Source organism: Choloepus didactylus, chromosome 16 (assembly GCF_015220235.1).
Source record: "Choloepus didactylus isolate mChoDid1 chromosome 16, mChoDid1.pri, whole genome shotgun sequence".
Taxonomy (NCBI): domain Eukaryota; kingdom Metazoa; phylum Chordata; class Mammalia; order Pilosa; family Megalonychidae; genus Choloepus; species Choloepus didactylus.
Genome location: NC_051322.1, coordinates 70,967,893 through 70,983,238, shown reverse-complemented (window position 1 = coordinate 70,983,238; position 15,346 = coordinate 70,967,893). Strand labels below are relative to the sequence as shown.

The 15,346-nt window shown below is 39.7% G+C and overlaps 1 protein-coding gene across 1 annotated transcript in view; it reads left to right on the top strand.

The window, feature by feature from the left end:
* Positions 1-4,138: 4,138 nt before the first annotated feature.
* The window catches only part of GNAL (G protein subunit alpha L), a 172,055-nt gene continuing 160,847 nt past the window's right edge, over positions 4,139-15,346 (top strand). The window contains exon 1 of the mRNA XM_037805469.1: positions 4,139-4,801. Coding sequence (XP_037661397.1) covers positions 4,432-4,801 — 370 coding nt within the window. The 5' untranslated portion in view covers positions 4,139-4,431. The remainder of the gene's footprint in view (positions 4,802-15,346) is intronic.

The window sequence follows — 15,346 nt, the reverse complement described above, 5'->3', positions numbered from 1 at the left end:
TGGGCCTTGATTAGTTTACTGGAGCACTATATAAGCTCAGACAGAAGAAGCCAGCTTGCTACAGCCAAGAGGGACACTTTGAAAAACACACAGGAGCTGAGACAGGAGCTGCAGCGTACTCAGCAAAATTTTGGAGATGGACTTTGAAAGCAGACTTTTGCACCAGAGAAGCTAAGAGAGGACAAATGCCCCAAGAGCAACTAAGAGTGACATTTTGGAGAGAAGCTGCAGCCTAGAGAGGAACATCCTGGAGAAAGCCATTTTGAAACCAGAACTCTGGAGCAGACACCAGCCACGTGCCTTCCCAACTAACAGAGGTTTTCCAGACACCATTGGCCATCCTCCAGTGAAGATACCCGATTGTTGATGCCTTACCTTGGATGCTTTATGGCCTTAAGACTGTAACTTTGTAACCAAATAAACCCCCTTTAAAAAAAGCTGATCCATTTCTGGTGTTTTGTGAAAAGGCAGGATTAGCAAACTGGAACAAGTGGGTTGAATAGAATCCCCCCAAAATTCATGTCCATCCAGAACCTCAGAATGTGACCTTATTTGGAAATAGGGTCTTCGCAGATGTAATTCAGATGAGAGCAAGGTGAGATCATGCTGGATAAGGTTGCACCCTATATTAAATGCATGTCTTTACAAGAGATAGTAAAACACACAGAGACACAGAGAACAAAGCCACGTGAAGACAGAGATTGCAGTTTTGCTGCCATTGAGCCCAGGAACACCAGAAGCCACCAGAAGCTGGAAGAGACAAGGAAGGGTTCTCTCCTTGAGGCTTTGGCAGGAATGTGGCCCTCCTGACCCCTAGATTTCAGATTTCCAGCCTCCAGAACCGTGGCAGGATAAATTTCCATTGTTCAAGCTCCCCAGTTTGTGGTAATTGGTTACAGCAGCCTTAGAAAACTAACACATGATGGCATATATTTTTCCATCTTTTCACTCTCAACAAATTTGTGTCTTTGTGTTTTTTATAAAGAGCATGAAGTTGGATCTTTTTTCTTTTAAATCCATTTTGACACCCCCTGCTTTTAATTTGGAAGATTTAGTCCATTATATTTAATTATTAATATGGTTGGATTTAAGTCTGCCATCCACACTGTAGAATCATCAGAACTTCATTCTTTTTTTACAGCTAAATACTCGTGTGTGTGTGTGTGTGTGTGTGTGTAACACATTTTATTTATCCATATCATTGGCTGATGGACACTTGGGTTGCTCCCAACTTTTGACAATTGTGAATTTTCCTATCTGTACCTGTCTAGGGACTTTTTTTTATTGGATAGACATTATGAATGATATGTTGTTAAGACTTTGGATTCTGTTATATTTCTCTAACAAGTGTTTTTGTTTTGTTTTAGTCTATAAACCAGATAACTTGGCTGGACTCAAACTCCAAACTCTGTTGAGTCTGAAGTGAGAAACCACGAAATCTTTGCTCTGTTCTTTTTGCTTTTTTAATTTAAAAAAATCCATCCATTGTTGCTTAGTGGTCTGCCAAACATTTGGGTGGATTTTATATACAGATTTATGGGACTCTCCCCTCTGAGGTTCACTCCTTTCCAGGATTTTACTGTTAACTTTCTGGCTCTCCTCCCAGTTCCAAAGTCTATTCTCTGAGATCTCAAGCCAGGAAGGAGGATCAGCTTCATGAGTGTGAGGAAGTATCACTATTTAATGAATCCCCTATGACTGCATATTTATTAGACCAATCAAACACAGACCCAACTGGGAGGAGGGGCAAATTTGTGTTAACACCTTTCTATAATATTAAGGTTTCAATGTAATCATGCCAAAATGTATAACAATAACAATAACATGCCACTTTCATCAATTAAACAGGGTATCCACGCAAAGACCTTAGACATAACTCATCATTGCATCATAATTCTGTTTGCTCTAAGAAAGCAAGTTCAGAGGAAGAGAGTAAGACAGATTTAAAATGAAGTAATTCTACTGGTGGCACTGGAGATTAAACATAAAATTACACCTTAAATTAACATGCTATAATTTTGCATTTATGCACTTTAGAGTCCTTTCATGGTTTCTATTTCCAGATTCATAATCATTCTTTTCCATTAGAAATTGTTTACTTATAAGACCGCATAATTCATGAATTAAAATCATTCTGGATTAAAGAGAAAATATTGCAATTAACAGTGATGCATAAATATTAAATATTTTACTCTAATTTATCCTCTACATAGACCACATTACCCAATCTTTAAATAATTGGTATATAACTAGAAGTGTTTAGAAGAAATTGAAGTGTGAATAAAAATGGATGGAACATTTTTTCCCTAAGATTCTTTTAATAGGGTATTAAGAATGTTTTCCAGTTTAATATATAGGATATCAATAAAGAACATTGTCTTCTGTTTCTTCTAAGTAAAGTCTTAATGTGAACTAATTCTCATCTCAGTACATCTTTTGCTTGTACTTGTTAAAAAATGCATGCTGATTTGTTTCTATTTTCAATTGGCTTTAATATATAAACAAAATGTTATCTTTGTGATAATAGTTGATAAAGTTTAGCTAATTTGTTATCTTAGAAAAGTAATTAGTACAGTCCCTCAGCTCTCAGTTCAAATATCCCTTACTCTGAAATGCTTTTTCCACCTTACACACAAGCCCCCAGATCCCACAATTTCAACTGGATCTTCCCTCATTATTTCTCACCTTCACAGGCTTTGTATAATTTGCTTTATATAACAAATATATGTGTACTTCAGTTTATACAATTAAACTTATTTCTACCACACATGTCTTTAGCAACACCCACAGCAGTTGGAATGCCCAGCACATTGTAAGGACTTGATAAATAGCAATTAAAGATAGAATCAATAAATGGATGGGAGGATGAGTGAATGAAGAGTAAAAATGATGTAATATTTTGTAACTTTTCTCTGCTTTTCTGAGTTTCTACAGTGCTCCTTTCATCTACTTCTCAAAGATCTAAAGTACACCATAAATTGGGCAAGAATTTGGGGATAATGTTAGAGCAAAAGCATCACAGTTATACATACATTTGTTAGTAACAGGGCACTAAAATGTGAATCATGGATCTCCGATTTCTTAAAAAAATTAATCAAATGTAATATACCAAGTGCCAACTGTATCACAGCTTCATATTGTATCACACTAAAGAGCCTTATCTGCTGTGTGAATGGGATTTATATTAGTTACATTGAACTATCACTTATAATATTCCATGTCATTTTCCTCAAAACTAAGAAACATGCTATAGCAAGTTTTTAAAAAGCTATATTCAAATTTTCACCTGTTCCAAAAACTGTATTATATGACGGACATTGAGTGGGAAATAAAGTAGAACATGGGGACCTCTGTGTATGTATGTGTTTGTGTGTGTGCGTACGTGAGTACGTGTAAGGATAGGGCACCTTGTGTCTGAATGACCTCCGTGCCTCCCTGTGCCATTTTGTGGATTAAGAGAATACAGTGTACTTTTTCATATGCTCATTTTAGCACATACAAATAGTATATGACAAGCATATGTGTACATCTTTTAAGTTTTTAACAAGCATAGAGATTGTTGAAAATGGTGTTATGGACCTCTTTTCAACTGGAGATTTTGTTGGGGTAGAGGGTATACTAGTATTAGGGAAGTGATCAGGAGTGTGCAGACGTGTGCATGTGTGTAAGACGGGAGCAGAAAAACGAGCAGTGAGATGTGGAAGTCTCCGCAGGTAATACATTAGGGAAAGTAAGGCCTTAAAGCTAGCGTCTCTGTCCCTGCACCGGTTTTTCCGTTCTTACCACTATCCCTGATCGAAACCACAGTGGTTTTTAAAGGGCGACAACACGGCTCGGAGTGCTGACGGTCACTGCCACTGCGGCACGGTCCTCAGCTGCGCGCTGGCCGGGCTCCGGCTATTTACGGTAAGAGGCCGGGCTCGGAAGGCTGTGTTTACCGTAACACAGGCACCAGAGCGCTGGTATTTACGGTAAGTGGAGCATGCAAGGACGGCAGTATTTACCAACCGAAGGCCAGCCCGGAGGCGGTATTTACGGTAACTGAAGAAAACCCGGACGGCCATATTTACGGTACGGAGGCCGGCCGGGCAACAGTATTTACGGTAACTGGAGCTGTCCGGAGGCGGTATTTACGGTACCGAGGGCCAGGCCCCTGGAGGCCCGTCGGCGCGGTCCGCTCTCCCGCGCTATCAGGTGATCTCCAGCCTAGGCGGCCGCCGCCCACCACCAACCCGCGGAACACGCGAAATGGCCCTCGGGGGTGGTGAGAGGCCCCGGCCTGCGACCCCGGCCCGCCGCGCAGCGCCAGCTCGGGCTCCAGCGCCTTTCCGCGCCCTCCCGGCGGCAGTCCCGGCCTGAGCCCAGGGAGGGCGCAGCCAGGCGGTCTCCGGCACCCCGCCCGACCGCTCCAGGCCCGCGCGCCGACCCGTCATGGGGCTGTGCTACAGTCTGCGGCCGCTGCTCTTCGGGGACCCCGGAGACGCCTCCCACGCCGTCCTGGACCCGCGGACGCAGGAGCCGCCCGAGCGCGCCGCCCCGTCTGTCTTGGGACGCCTCCGGGAGGGCCCGCAGCCCGCCTCGGCCCCGGCCCGCGCGGCGGCTGGAAGGGGCGCATCCGGAGCGCCGGCGGCCGAGCGGCCCACCTGCGGCAAATGCCCGGAGAAGCGGCGTCACCCGGACCCGCGGCGGGCCGAGGAGCGCGAGGCCGAGAAGGAAGCAAGGAAAGTCAGCAGGAGCATCGACCGGATGCTCAAGGAGCAGAAGCGGGACTTGAGGCAGACGCACCGGCTGCTCCTGCTGGGTAGGTACCGCGCGCCGCGCCCGCGTCCTGGACGCGCACTCGGGCGCACCCCGTCGGGGCGCAACAGCGGGCTGGCCCCCGCAGGGCTCGATCCCTTTATGAGTGACAGCCTCTAGGTGGTTTGCGGGTGAGCTGCCCGCTTCTGGGATTCCCCCAAGGCCGCTGCTCCTGCCCGGTGGTCTGAGGGGTGACAGAAGTCACCAAGGGCTTGAGGGTCCAGGCACGGGGGTCAGGGAAGCAGATGGAGAGTTGTCCTTTTGTCCTGGGGGAGGGGGTTTGACAGTGATAGCAGACCTGATAAGGTCGGTTTGTAAATCCTTAAATCTTCGGTAAAATGATTATCTTGATAATGTTTACTTCACTGATTTGGCCGAGGAACACATCCGCTGGGTGATTTTGCTCTTTTCCACGCGCTGTGATTATGGCCAGTTGCTCACTTATTACTAATTAATGCGCCTCTTTGAGAAAATTTCCTCCCTCTGGTTTACTTCCACAGTATGTAATCCTCAGGGATGCCTAATGCAAGCATCTCGTTTCCTGCAAGAAGTAGTCACACTGCAGTTTGTTCTAAGAACACAAATGAAAGGAGATTTGTAGGGCCTTTTAGCTTGACCACAAAGCTTTTATTCCAATTGTATAATAGCAGAGTTGTTCCTAGGTATGGCTCGTTGTCTTTTGAGAAATAATTTCAACAGCTGAAAGTATAGCACTTACATTTCATTGTATCAGTTCAACCCTAGTGCTCATAGAATCAAAAGTAGAATGGTGTGGCAGGCTCCCAAGAACTGATCACTTTGTTAACTGAACGCCCAAAAGTTAGTGCAAAGTCACCAGTAATTTTAAGTCATAAACTACATAGTTTGCTGGTATTTTCTCAGAGTTTCAGCTATAGCAAACATAGCAGTTAACCAGTGGAAGCATTTCCCAGTCACTGTACTAGAATCAAGACAAAAATCATGAATTCCCAATGCTACTTGTTGCCTCTCCAATTTTAAGGCAAGAAAAAAAAATTAAGATGTGGCTTTTGATCCAAATTTTGTGAAATATAAGGAAGAATAGTAGTTCAGTTCTGTACTCTGCTATGTATAGGAGAAGGACCTCTTCCATGACTTGAATAAGATGCCTGCTTATAAATGAATGTGACTTTTATTTAAGATCTAGGGAACAACTAAGTCTTCAGTTTGAAAGGGCTCACCCACTGGGAGAATGAGTAATTAAAACAGCACAAACCTAGCTGCTGTATCCTGGTGCAATATCTGAATTCTAAGATAAGACAATTTTGGGGGAGAAATAAAACAAAGAGCAAAACCATAAATAAAAAGGTTACCTAACGGGGGAATAGCACCAAGGTTGCATCTATGGTGCTAGATTCCAGAAGGTGGCAGAGCAGTTTCCAGAAGTCTGAGGATACAGAATTGTAATCCTAGAATTTTCATCCCAGATAAACCATTGTTTTTGTGTGCGGGTAAAATAAATTTTCTGATATGCAAGTGCTCAAAGTTGACCCACCCACATATTTTTCTGGAAAGAAATTAATTAAAAATTACTCTAGCCAAATAAAAAATTAATCTGATTAAAATAACTGGAAAAAAAGCAGAATTCTGGTCTCAGGAAACAGCAGAGAAGAATAAAATGAGGTCTAGACTTGTGGCAATGCAATGTGTTTTTATTTTTAATTCAGTTTTATTGAGATATATTTACATACTATATAATCATCCACGGTGTACAATCAGCTATTCAAAGTACCATCATATAATTGTGCATTCATCATCCCAATCAATTATTTTAACATATTTTTACTCCAAAAAAATGAAAGTAAGAATAAATACAAAAGTGAAAAAGAATACCCAAAGCATTCCACCACCCCATCCCACCCTGTTTTTCATTTAGTTTTTGTCCCCATTTTTCTACTCATCTGTCCTGTTCTAGTTTGCTAATGCTGCCTTTTTGCAAAACACCAGAAATGGATCAGCTTTTATAAAGGGGGTTTATTTGGTTACAGAGTTACAGTCTTAAGGCCATAAAGTGTCCAAGGTAAGGCATCAACAATTGGGTATCTTCACTGGAGGATGGCCAATGGCATCCGGAAAACCTCTGTGGCCGGCATCTGCTCCGGAGTTCTACTTTCAAAATGGCTTTCTCCTGGGACGTTCCTCTCTACGCTTCAGCTCCTCAAAAATGTCACTCTTAGTTGCTCTTGGGGCGTTTGTCCTCTCTTAGCTTCTCTGGTGCAAAAGTCTGCTTTCAAAGGCTATCTCCAAAATGTCTCTGTAAGCTGAAGCTCCTCTCTCAGCTCCTGTGTGTTCTTCAAAGTGTCCCTCTTGGCTGTAGCAAGCTTGCTCCTTCTGTCTGAGCTTATATAGTGCTCTAGTAAACTAATAAAGGCCCATGCTGAATGGGCGGGGCCACACCTCCATGGAAATTATCCAGCCAAAGGTCTTGTCCACAGTTGATTGAATCACATCTCCATGGAAACACCAAAAGGATTCCAAAATCTAATCAGCACTAATATGTCTGCCCACACAAGACTGCATCAACGATAATGGCATTTTGGGGGGCATAATACATCCAACTGCCACATGTCCATACACTGGATAAAGGGAGTGTGAGCCACAAGGTTTTCACAATTACACAGTCACGCCATGTAAGCTACATAGTTATTCAATCGTCTTCAAGAATCAAGGCTACTGGGTTGCATTCAGCAGTTTCAGGTATTTCCTTCTAGCTTCTCCAATACACTAAAAACTAAAAAAGGATATCTATAGAGCACAGAAGAATGCCCTCCAGGGTGACCTCTCAACTCCACTTGAAATCTCTCAGCCACTGAAACGTTATTTTCATTTCGCTTCCCCTTCTTGGTCAAGAAGATTTTCTCAACCCCAGGATGCCAGGTCCAGGTTCATCCCTGGGCATCATGTCCTGTGTTGCCAGGGGGATTTACACCCCTGGGAGTCATGTCCCATGGAGTGGGGAGGGCAGTGGGTTCACCTGCCCAGTGGGCTTAGAGAGAGAGAGAGGCCGCATCTGAGCAACAAAGAGGTTCTCTGAGGTAGATTAGGCACAATTATAAGTAGGCTTAGTCTCTCCTTTGCAGTAACAAACTTCATAAAGGCAAGCCCCACGATTGAGGGCTTGGCCTACTAAATTGGTAGTCCTCAGTGTTTGTAAGAATATCAGTAATAATCTAGGTGGGGACATCAACATTTCTACATTTTTCCCCAGTTCCTTGGTGGGGGGGGGGGGTCCTGCAAATATGTTTCTTTTCTCTGCCCAAATTATTTTGGGAAATATTGGGATTTCACCCTAACCTATACAAACCGACCAGATCTCACTTCCTATTCAAAGTTCTGTGCAATTATAGTGGGTGAATAAACTGACCGTACAAGTTAAATTATTTAATGTGCTGCAGAAAATATAGATCCTGCATTAAATAAACATCTCTTCCCTTGGTCTCACACAGAAGTTGAAGTTTTTTTTTTTTTTTTTTTTGAGGGAATTGTTGGTTGCATTTTTATTTACCCCAAATATAAATTTCATAGTTTTATTAATTCATTTACTAGACAGTTCAAGTAGATTTGGACCTCTTTCTACTAACAATATTGTCCACTCTTTCTCTCCCATCAGGGTTTTAAATGCACAATCCCACTAGACAATCATAATAATAGCAAGCATTTATGTGTCACTCATTATATGCCGGACACTTTTCTAAGTGCTTTTCATAGTAACTTGATCAACACAACAATAACATAAGTTAGGTAACTTTATATTCCCCAGCTTCCAGATAAGGAAGCCAAGGCACAGAGAAATGAAGTAGTCTGTTGAAGGTCACCTACTAGTATCAGAACTAGGATCTGAAGCCAGGAAACCTGGCTCAAGAATCCATGCTCTTAATAACTACTCTATACCATCTTTGGGTAAGATGTAAGAAGTTGAAGTTTTAAAACACAGTCAATATTGTCCTTTATCCTTTGGCCTGATTTGCCTTAGTCCTAATCAGATCTGCTTCATTCATATCTCTAATTGAAGTCTTCTGAACTCTTTTTCAGCTTTTTTAACATTTGCTGTTTGAGGTAACACTGACATTCATAGCTTCTAAGCTCTGCTCTGAGTTTCAGGTGTCACACAGATACCTGAAGTTCCAGAGACTGACCAGGTTATACACAAAGAACTCAGCATCTCAGAATTTGGAGATAATCGTTACAACTCAGGAATAGATGTGACTGCTGTAAGATCTTGCAGTCTAGGGACCATTATAGTAAGCCTTCCCCTGATAAACTATGCTGTAAGATTCAATTCTCAGAGTTTACACATTATAGTTAGTCTGTATTAGTGAGGCATTATAATGTTTGTCCTTTTTGTTTCTAGCATACTTCACTCAAAATGCTGTCCTCAAAATCTGTTCACCTAGTTGTGTGTTTCACAGCTTCATTCCTTCTTGCAGCTGCTTGATATTCAATTCTAAGCATACACCACAGTTCACCATTCTGTTCATCCATTGCAAATCGTGAATACTGCCACCATAAACACCAGTGTGCAAATGTCCATTCGTGTCACTGCTCTCAGATCTTCCAAGTGTATACCCCATAATGAGGTTGCAGGACCTTGTGGCCCCACATACCTAGCTCGTTGTGGAACCAACACACTGTCCTTCAGATAGGCTACTCCATTCTGCTTCCCCAACAACAGTAAATAGGTACATCCCTCTCTCCATGTTTTCTCCAGCAATTGTATCCCTCTGTTTATATTTTTCCCTCAGTGTTAGAGATATATTCGCATACCATTCTGTAATCCACAGTGTACAATCAGTTGTTCACAGTATCATCATATAGTTGTGCATTCATCACCACAATCAGCACTTGAACCTACTCATTACTCAAAAAAAATTTTTTTAAGAATAAAAAAGATAAAAAAATTAATATACAATACAATACAATAATAATGTCAGAAAACACCACCACTACCAAGAATCCCTTACCTTTCCCTTATATTCCCCTCTCATAGGCATTTAGCTTTGGTATATTGCCTTTGTTACATTTAATGGAAGGATATTACAGGGCTACTATTAACCATTGAATCCAGTTTGCATTGATTATATTTTTCCCCAATACCATCCCTTGTTCATCACCTTGCAAAGGTTGACATGTATTTGTTCTCCCACATGTAAAAACATTTTCATATTTGTACATTTAGTCACCATCATTGACCACTCTAGGTTTCACTAAGATGTGCAGTACCAATCTTTAGCATCTATCTTTCTTTCTGGTGTCACACATGCCCCTAGCCCTCCTCTTTCAGTTTTACTCACAGACATCTTTGTTCGGAGTACTTACAATATTGTACTACCATCACACAGTATTATGCTATTTCTGGATCTATACAATCAATCCTGTTGAACATTCTATACTCCTTCAGCATCAAATGTCTGATCTCCATCCCTTTCTGTCTCCTGATAACTTGTGTTCTCAGCTTTAACTCTCAAAATTTGCTTATTAATGTTAATTCATCTCAGTGAGACCATACAGTATTTGTCCTTTTGTTTCTGGCTAATTTCACTCAACATAATATCCTCAAGGTTCATCCATGTTATTGTATGATCCATGACTTTGTTCTGTCTTAGAGCTGTGTAATATTCCATCATGTATATATACCACAGTTTGTTTATCCACTTATCCACTGATGGACATTTGGGCTGTTTTCTTCTCCTGGCAATCATGAATAATGCCACTATAAACATCGGTTTACAAATGTCCATTTGTGTCTTAGCTTTCAGTTCCTCTGAGTATGTACCTAGTAATGGAATCGCTGGATCATACGGCAAATCTATACTTAGCTTCCTGAGGAACTGCCACACTGCCTTCCAGAGTGGTTGCACCATTCTACATTCCCTCCAACAATGAATAAGTGTGCCTCTTTGTCCACATCCTCTCCAGCACTTGTAATTTTCTGTTTTTGTTTTTGTTTTTGTTTTTTGATAATGACCATTCTAGTAGATGTGAGATATCATCTCATTGTGGTTTTGATTTGCATTTCCCTGATAGCCAGTGAAGTTGAGCATCTTTTCATATGTTTTTAAGCCATTTGTATTTCCTTTTTAGGTAAGTGTCTATCCATGTCTTTTGCCCATTTTTTAAATGGTTGTTTGTCTCTGTTGTTTAATTGTAGGATCTCTTTGTATATTCTGGATATTAAATCCTTATCTGATATGTGGTTTCCAAATATTGTTTCCCTTTGATATACAAAAGGGTTTAATTTTGAGGAGATACCATTTATCTATTTCTTCTTTGATAGCTCGCACTTTGGGTGTAAGGTCTAGGAAACCACCTCCTATCACAAAATCTTTACGGTATTTCCCTACCTTTTCTTCTAGAAGTCTTATGGTCTTAGTACTAATGTTTATGTCCTTGATCCATTTTGAGTTAATTTTTGTATAAGGTGTGAGATAGGAGTTCTCTTTCATTCCTTCGGATATGGATATCCAGTTCTCTAAACACCATTTATTGAAAAGGCTCCTCTGTCCCAGTTGCTTTGGCTTGACTGCCTTATCAATAATCAGTCGTCTGTAGATGAGAGGGTCTATTTATGAACACTCAATTCAATTCCATTGGTCAGTATATTTATCTTTATGCCAGTACCATGCTGTTTTGAGCACTGTAGCTTTGTAATACATTTCAAAGTCAGGTGGTGTGAGACCTCCCACTTCATTCCTCTTTCTTAAGATATTTTTGGCTATTCGGAGCACCCTGCCTTTCCAAATAAATTTGGTTATTGTTTTTTCTATTTCTGCAAAGTAAGTTGTTGGGATTTTAGTTGGTATTGTATTGAATCTATAATCAACTTAGGTAGAATTGACATCTTAACTATATGTACTCTTCCAATCCATGGACACAGTATGTTCTTCAATTTTTTTTAGGTCCTTTTTGATTTCTTTTAGCAGTTTCCTGTGGTTTTCTCTGAATAGGTCTTTTGTGCCCTTGGTTAAGTTTACTCCTAAATACTTAATTCTTTTTGCTGCTATTGTAAATGGAAGTTTTTTCTTGATTTCCTCCTCCTGTTGCTCATTACTTGTGTATAGGAACACCATTGAGTTCTGCATGTTGATCTTGTAGCCTGCCACTTTGCTATATTCATTGATGAGCTCTAGTAGCTTTGCTGTAGATTTTTCTGGATTTTCTACATATAGAATCATGTCTTCTGCAAACAGTGAAAGTTTTACTTCTTCCTTTCCAATTTGGATGCCTTTTATTTCTTTTTCTTAACTAATTGCTTTAGCTAGAATAGCCAGCACAATGTTGAATAACAATGGTGACAGTGGACATCCTGTCTTGTTCCTGATCTTAGAGGAAAAGCTTTCAGTCTCTCTCCATTGAGTTTGATGTTTGATGTGGGCTTTTCATTTATTGCCTTTATCATATTGAGAAAGTTCCCTTCTATTCCTATTCTTTGAAGTGTTGTCATCAAGAAAGGATGTTGAATTTTGTCAAATGCCTTTTCTGTATCAATCGAAATGATCATGTTATTCTTCTGCTTTGATTTATTGATGTGGTGTATTATATTAATTTTCTGGTGTTTTATGAACCTTGCATACCTGGAATAAATCCCACCTGGTCGTGGTACATAATTATTTTAATGTGCTGCTGAATTCAATTTGGGAGTATTTTGTTGAGGATTTTTGCATCTATATTCATTAAAGAGATTGGTCTATAATTTTCTTTTTTTATAGTATCTTTGTCTGACTTTGGTATTAGGGTGATGTTGGCTTCTTAGAATGAGTTAGGTAGCTTTCTCTGCTCTTCAATTTTTTTGAAGAATTTGAGCAGGATTGGTACTAATTCTTTCTTGAATTCTTGGTAGAGTTCACATGTGAAGCCATCTGATAGCTAAAGGTCTATCAATTTTATTGGTTTTCTTTTTTGATGACTGACTCAATCTCTTTACCTGTGATTGGTTTGTTGAAGTTGTCTATTTCTTCTTTAGTCAATATTGCTCATTCATGCTTTTCTAGTAAGTTGTCCGTTTCATCTAAGTTGTCTAGTTTATTAGCATGTAGTTGCTAATAGAAACTTCTAATTATCTCCTTTATTTCGGCAGGGTCAGTAGTTACGTCCCCTTTCCCATTTCTGATGGTATTTATTTGCATCCTCTTTTTTTTTGTTGTTGCTGTTGTTGTCAGCCTAGCTAAGGGTCTATCAATGTTATTGATTTTCTCAAAGAGCCAACTTCTGCTTTTATTGATTCTCTCTATTGTTTTCCTGTTCTCAAATTCATTTTTTTCTGCTCTAATCTTTGTTATTTCTTTCTTTCTATTTGCTTTGGGGTTTGTTTGCTGTTCTTTCTCTGGTTTCTCCAGGTGACAGTTAATTCCTCAATTTTTGCTCTCTTTTTTCATTTAATGTAGGCATATAGAGCAATAAATTTCCCTCTCAGCACCACCTTTGCTGCATCCCATAAGTTTTGGTATGTTGTGTTTTCATTGTCATTTGCCTCAAGGTATTTACTAATTTCTCTTGTAATTTCTTCCTTTATCCACTGGTTGTCTAAGAGTGTGTTGTTTAGCCTCCATATATTTGTGAATTTTCTGACCTTCTGCCTGTTATAGATTTTCAGCTTCATTCCATTATGATCCAAGAAAGTGTTTTGTATAATATCAGTATTTTTAAATTTGTTGAGACTTGCTCTGTAACCCAACAGATGGTCTATCTTACAGAATGATCCGTGGGTACTTGAGGAAATGTGTATCCTGCTGTTGTGCGGTGTAGTGTTGTATAAATGTCAAGTTTAGATCATTTATTGTACAATTCAAAATCTCTGCTTCCTTATTGATCCTCTGTCTAGATGTTCTATTCATTGATGAGAGCAGTATGTTGAAGTCTCCAACTATTACTGTAGAGGTATTTACTTCTCTCTTCAGTATTTTCAGTGTTTGCGTCATGTATTTTGGAGCCCTCTGGCTTGGTACATACATATTTATGATTCTTATATTTTTCTGATGACTTGATCCTTTTATTAATATATAGTGTCCTTCTTTTTCTCTTTTAATTGTTTTACATTTAAAATTTAATTTGTCTGATATTAATATAGCTACTCCCACTCTATTCTTGTTGTGTGTGTGAAATATCTTTTTCCAACCTTTCACTTTCAGTCTATTTTTGTCCCTGTGTCTGAGGTGAGTTTCTTGTTGACAGATGGGTCCTGTTTTGTAATCCATTCTGCCAGTCTGTGTCTTTTTACTGGGGAGTTTAACCCATTAACATTTAGTTTTATTACTGTAAGAGCAGTACTTTCTTCTACCATTTTGTCTTTTGGATTTTATATGTTGTACCTTATTTTGTCTCTCTCTCCTTTTACCCTTCCTGATAGTCTTCGTTTCTACACTCTTCTCCACACCTCTTTCTGCTGTCTTTTCCTCTCAGCCTGTAGCACTCCCTTTAGTATTTCTTGTAGTGCAGGTCTTTTATTCATAAGCTCTCTCAGTGTCTGTTTATCTGAAAATATTTTAATCTCTCCCTCATTTTTGAAGGACAGTTTTGCTGGATTTAGAATTCTTGGTTGGCAGTTTTTGTCTTTCAGTATCTTAAATATATCATACCACTGCCTTCTAGCCTCCATGGTTTCTGTGGAGAAAAATGTACATAGTCTTATTGAGCTTCCCTTGTATATGATGAATTCCTTTCCTCTTGCTGCTTTCAGAAGTCTCTCTTTGTCTTTGAAATTGGACATTCTGATCAGTAAGTGTCTTGAAATAGGTCTATTGGGATCTGTTCTGTTTGGGGTATGCTGCACTTCTTGAATCTTTAATTTTATATCTTTCTTAAGAGTTTGGAAATTTTCAATGATTATTTCTTCTATTATTATTTCTGCCCTTTTTCTCTTCTTTTCTTTTTTCTGGGACACCCATAACATGCATACTCATGTGCTTCATATTCTCATTCAGTGCCCTAAGACCCTACTCGTATTTTTCCATTCTTTTCTCTATCTATTCTTTTGTGTGTATGATTTCAAGTTGTCTGTCTTCCAGCTCACTGATCCTTTCTTCTGCCTCTTCAAATCTGTTGTACATCTCCATTGTGTTTTTCATCTCTTCTCTTGTTCCTTTCATTCCCATAAGTTCTGCCATTTGTTTTTTCAAGCTTACAAATTCTTCTTTATGGTCATCCAGTGTCTTCTCTATATCCCTCATCTCTTTTGCCATATCTTCTCTCAGCTCATTGATTTGATTTTTGAATTGATTTAGGGGATTTGGTTATTAATTAGTTGTTTCAATCCTGTATCTCATTTGGAGTTGTACTTTGTTCCTTTGGCTGGTCCATACTTTCATGTTTCCTGGTATGGCTCATTATTTTTAGCTGTCTAAGCATCTGATTTTCTTCATTAATTTCTTCTGGAGCTCGATTTTATTCTTTTACCTAGGGTATTCTTGTTGGTTGGCTTTTTTCTCTCTCTGTTCTTTGGCATTCAGTTCAACTTATTCTAGATCTTTAACATAGCTTCTATTTAGTTGATCAGAATTTTTCACCTCTTGTTTTTCTGGTCCTTGCCCTGCCTCTA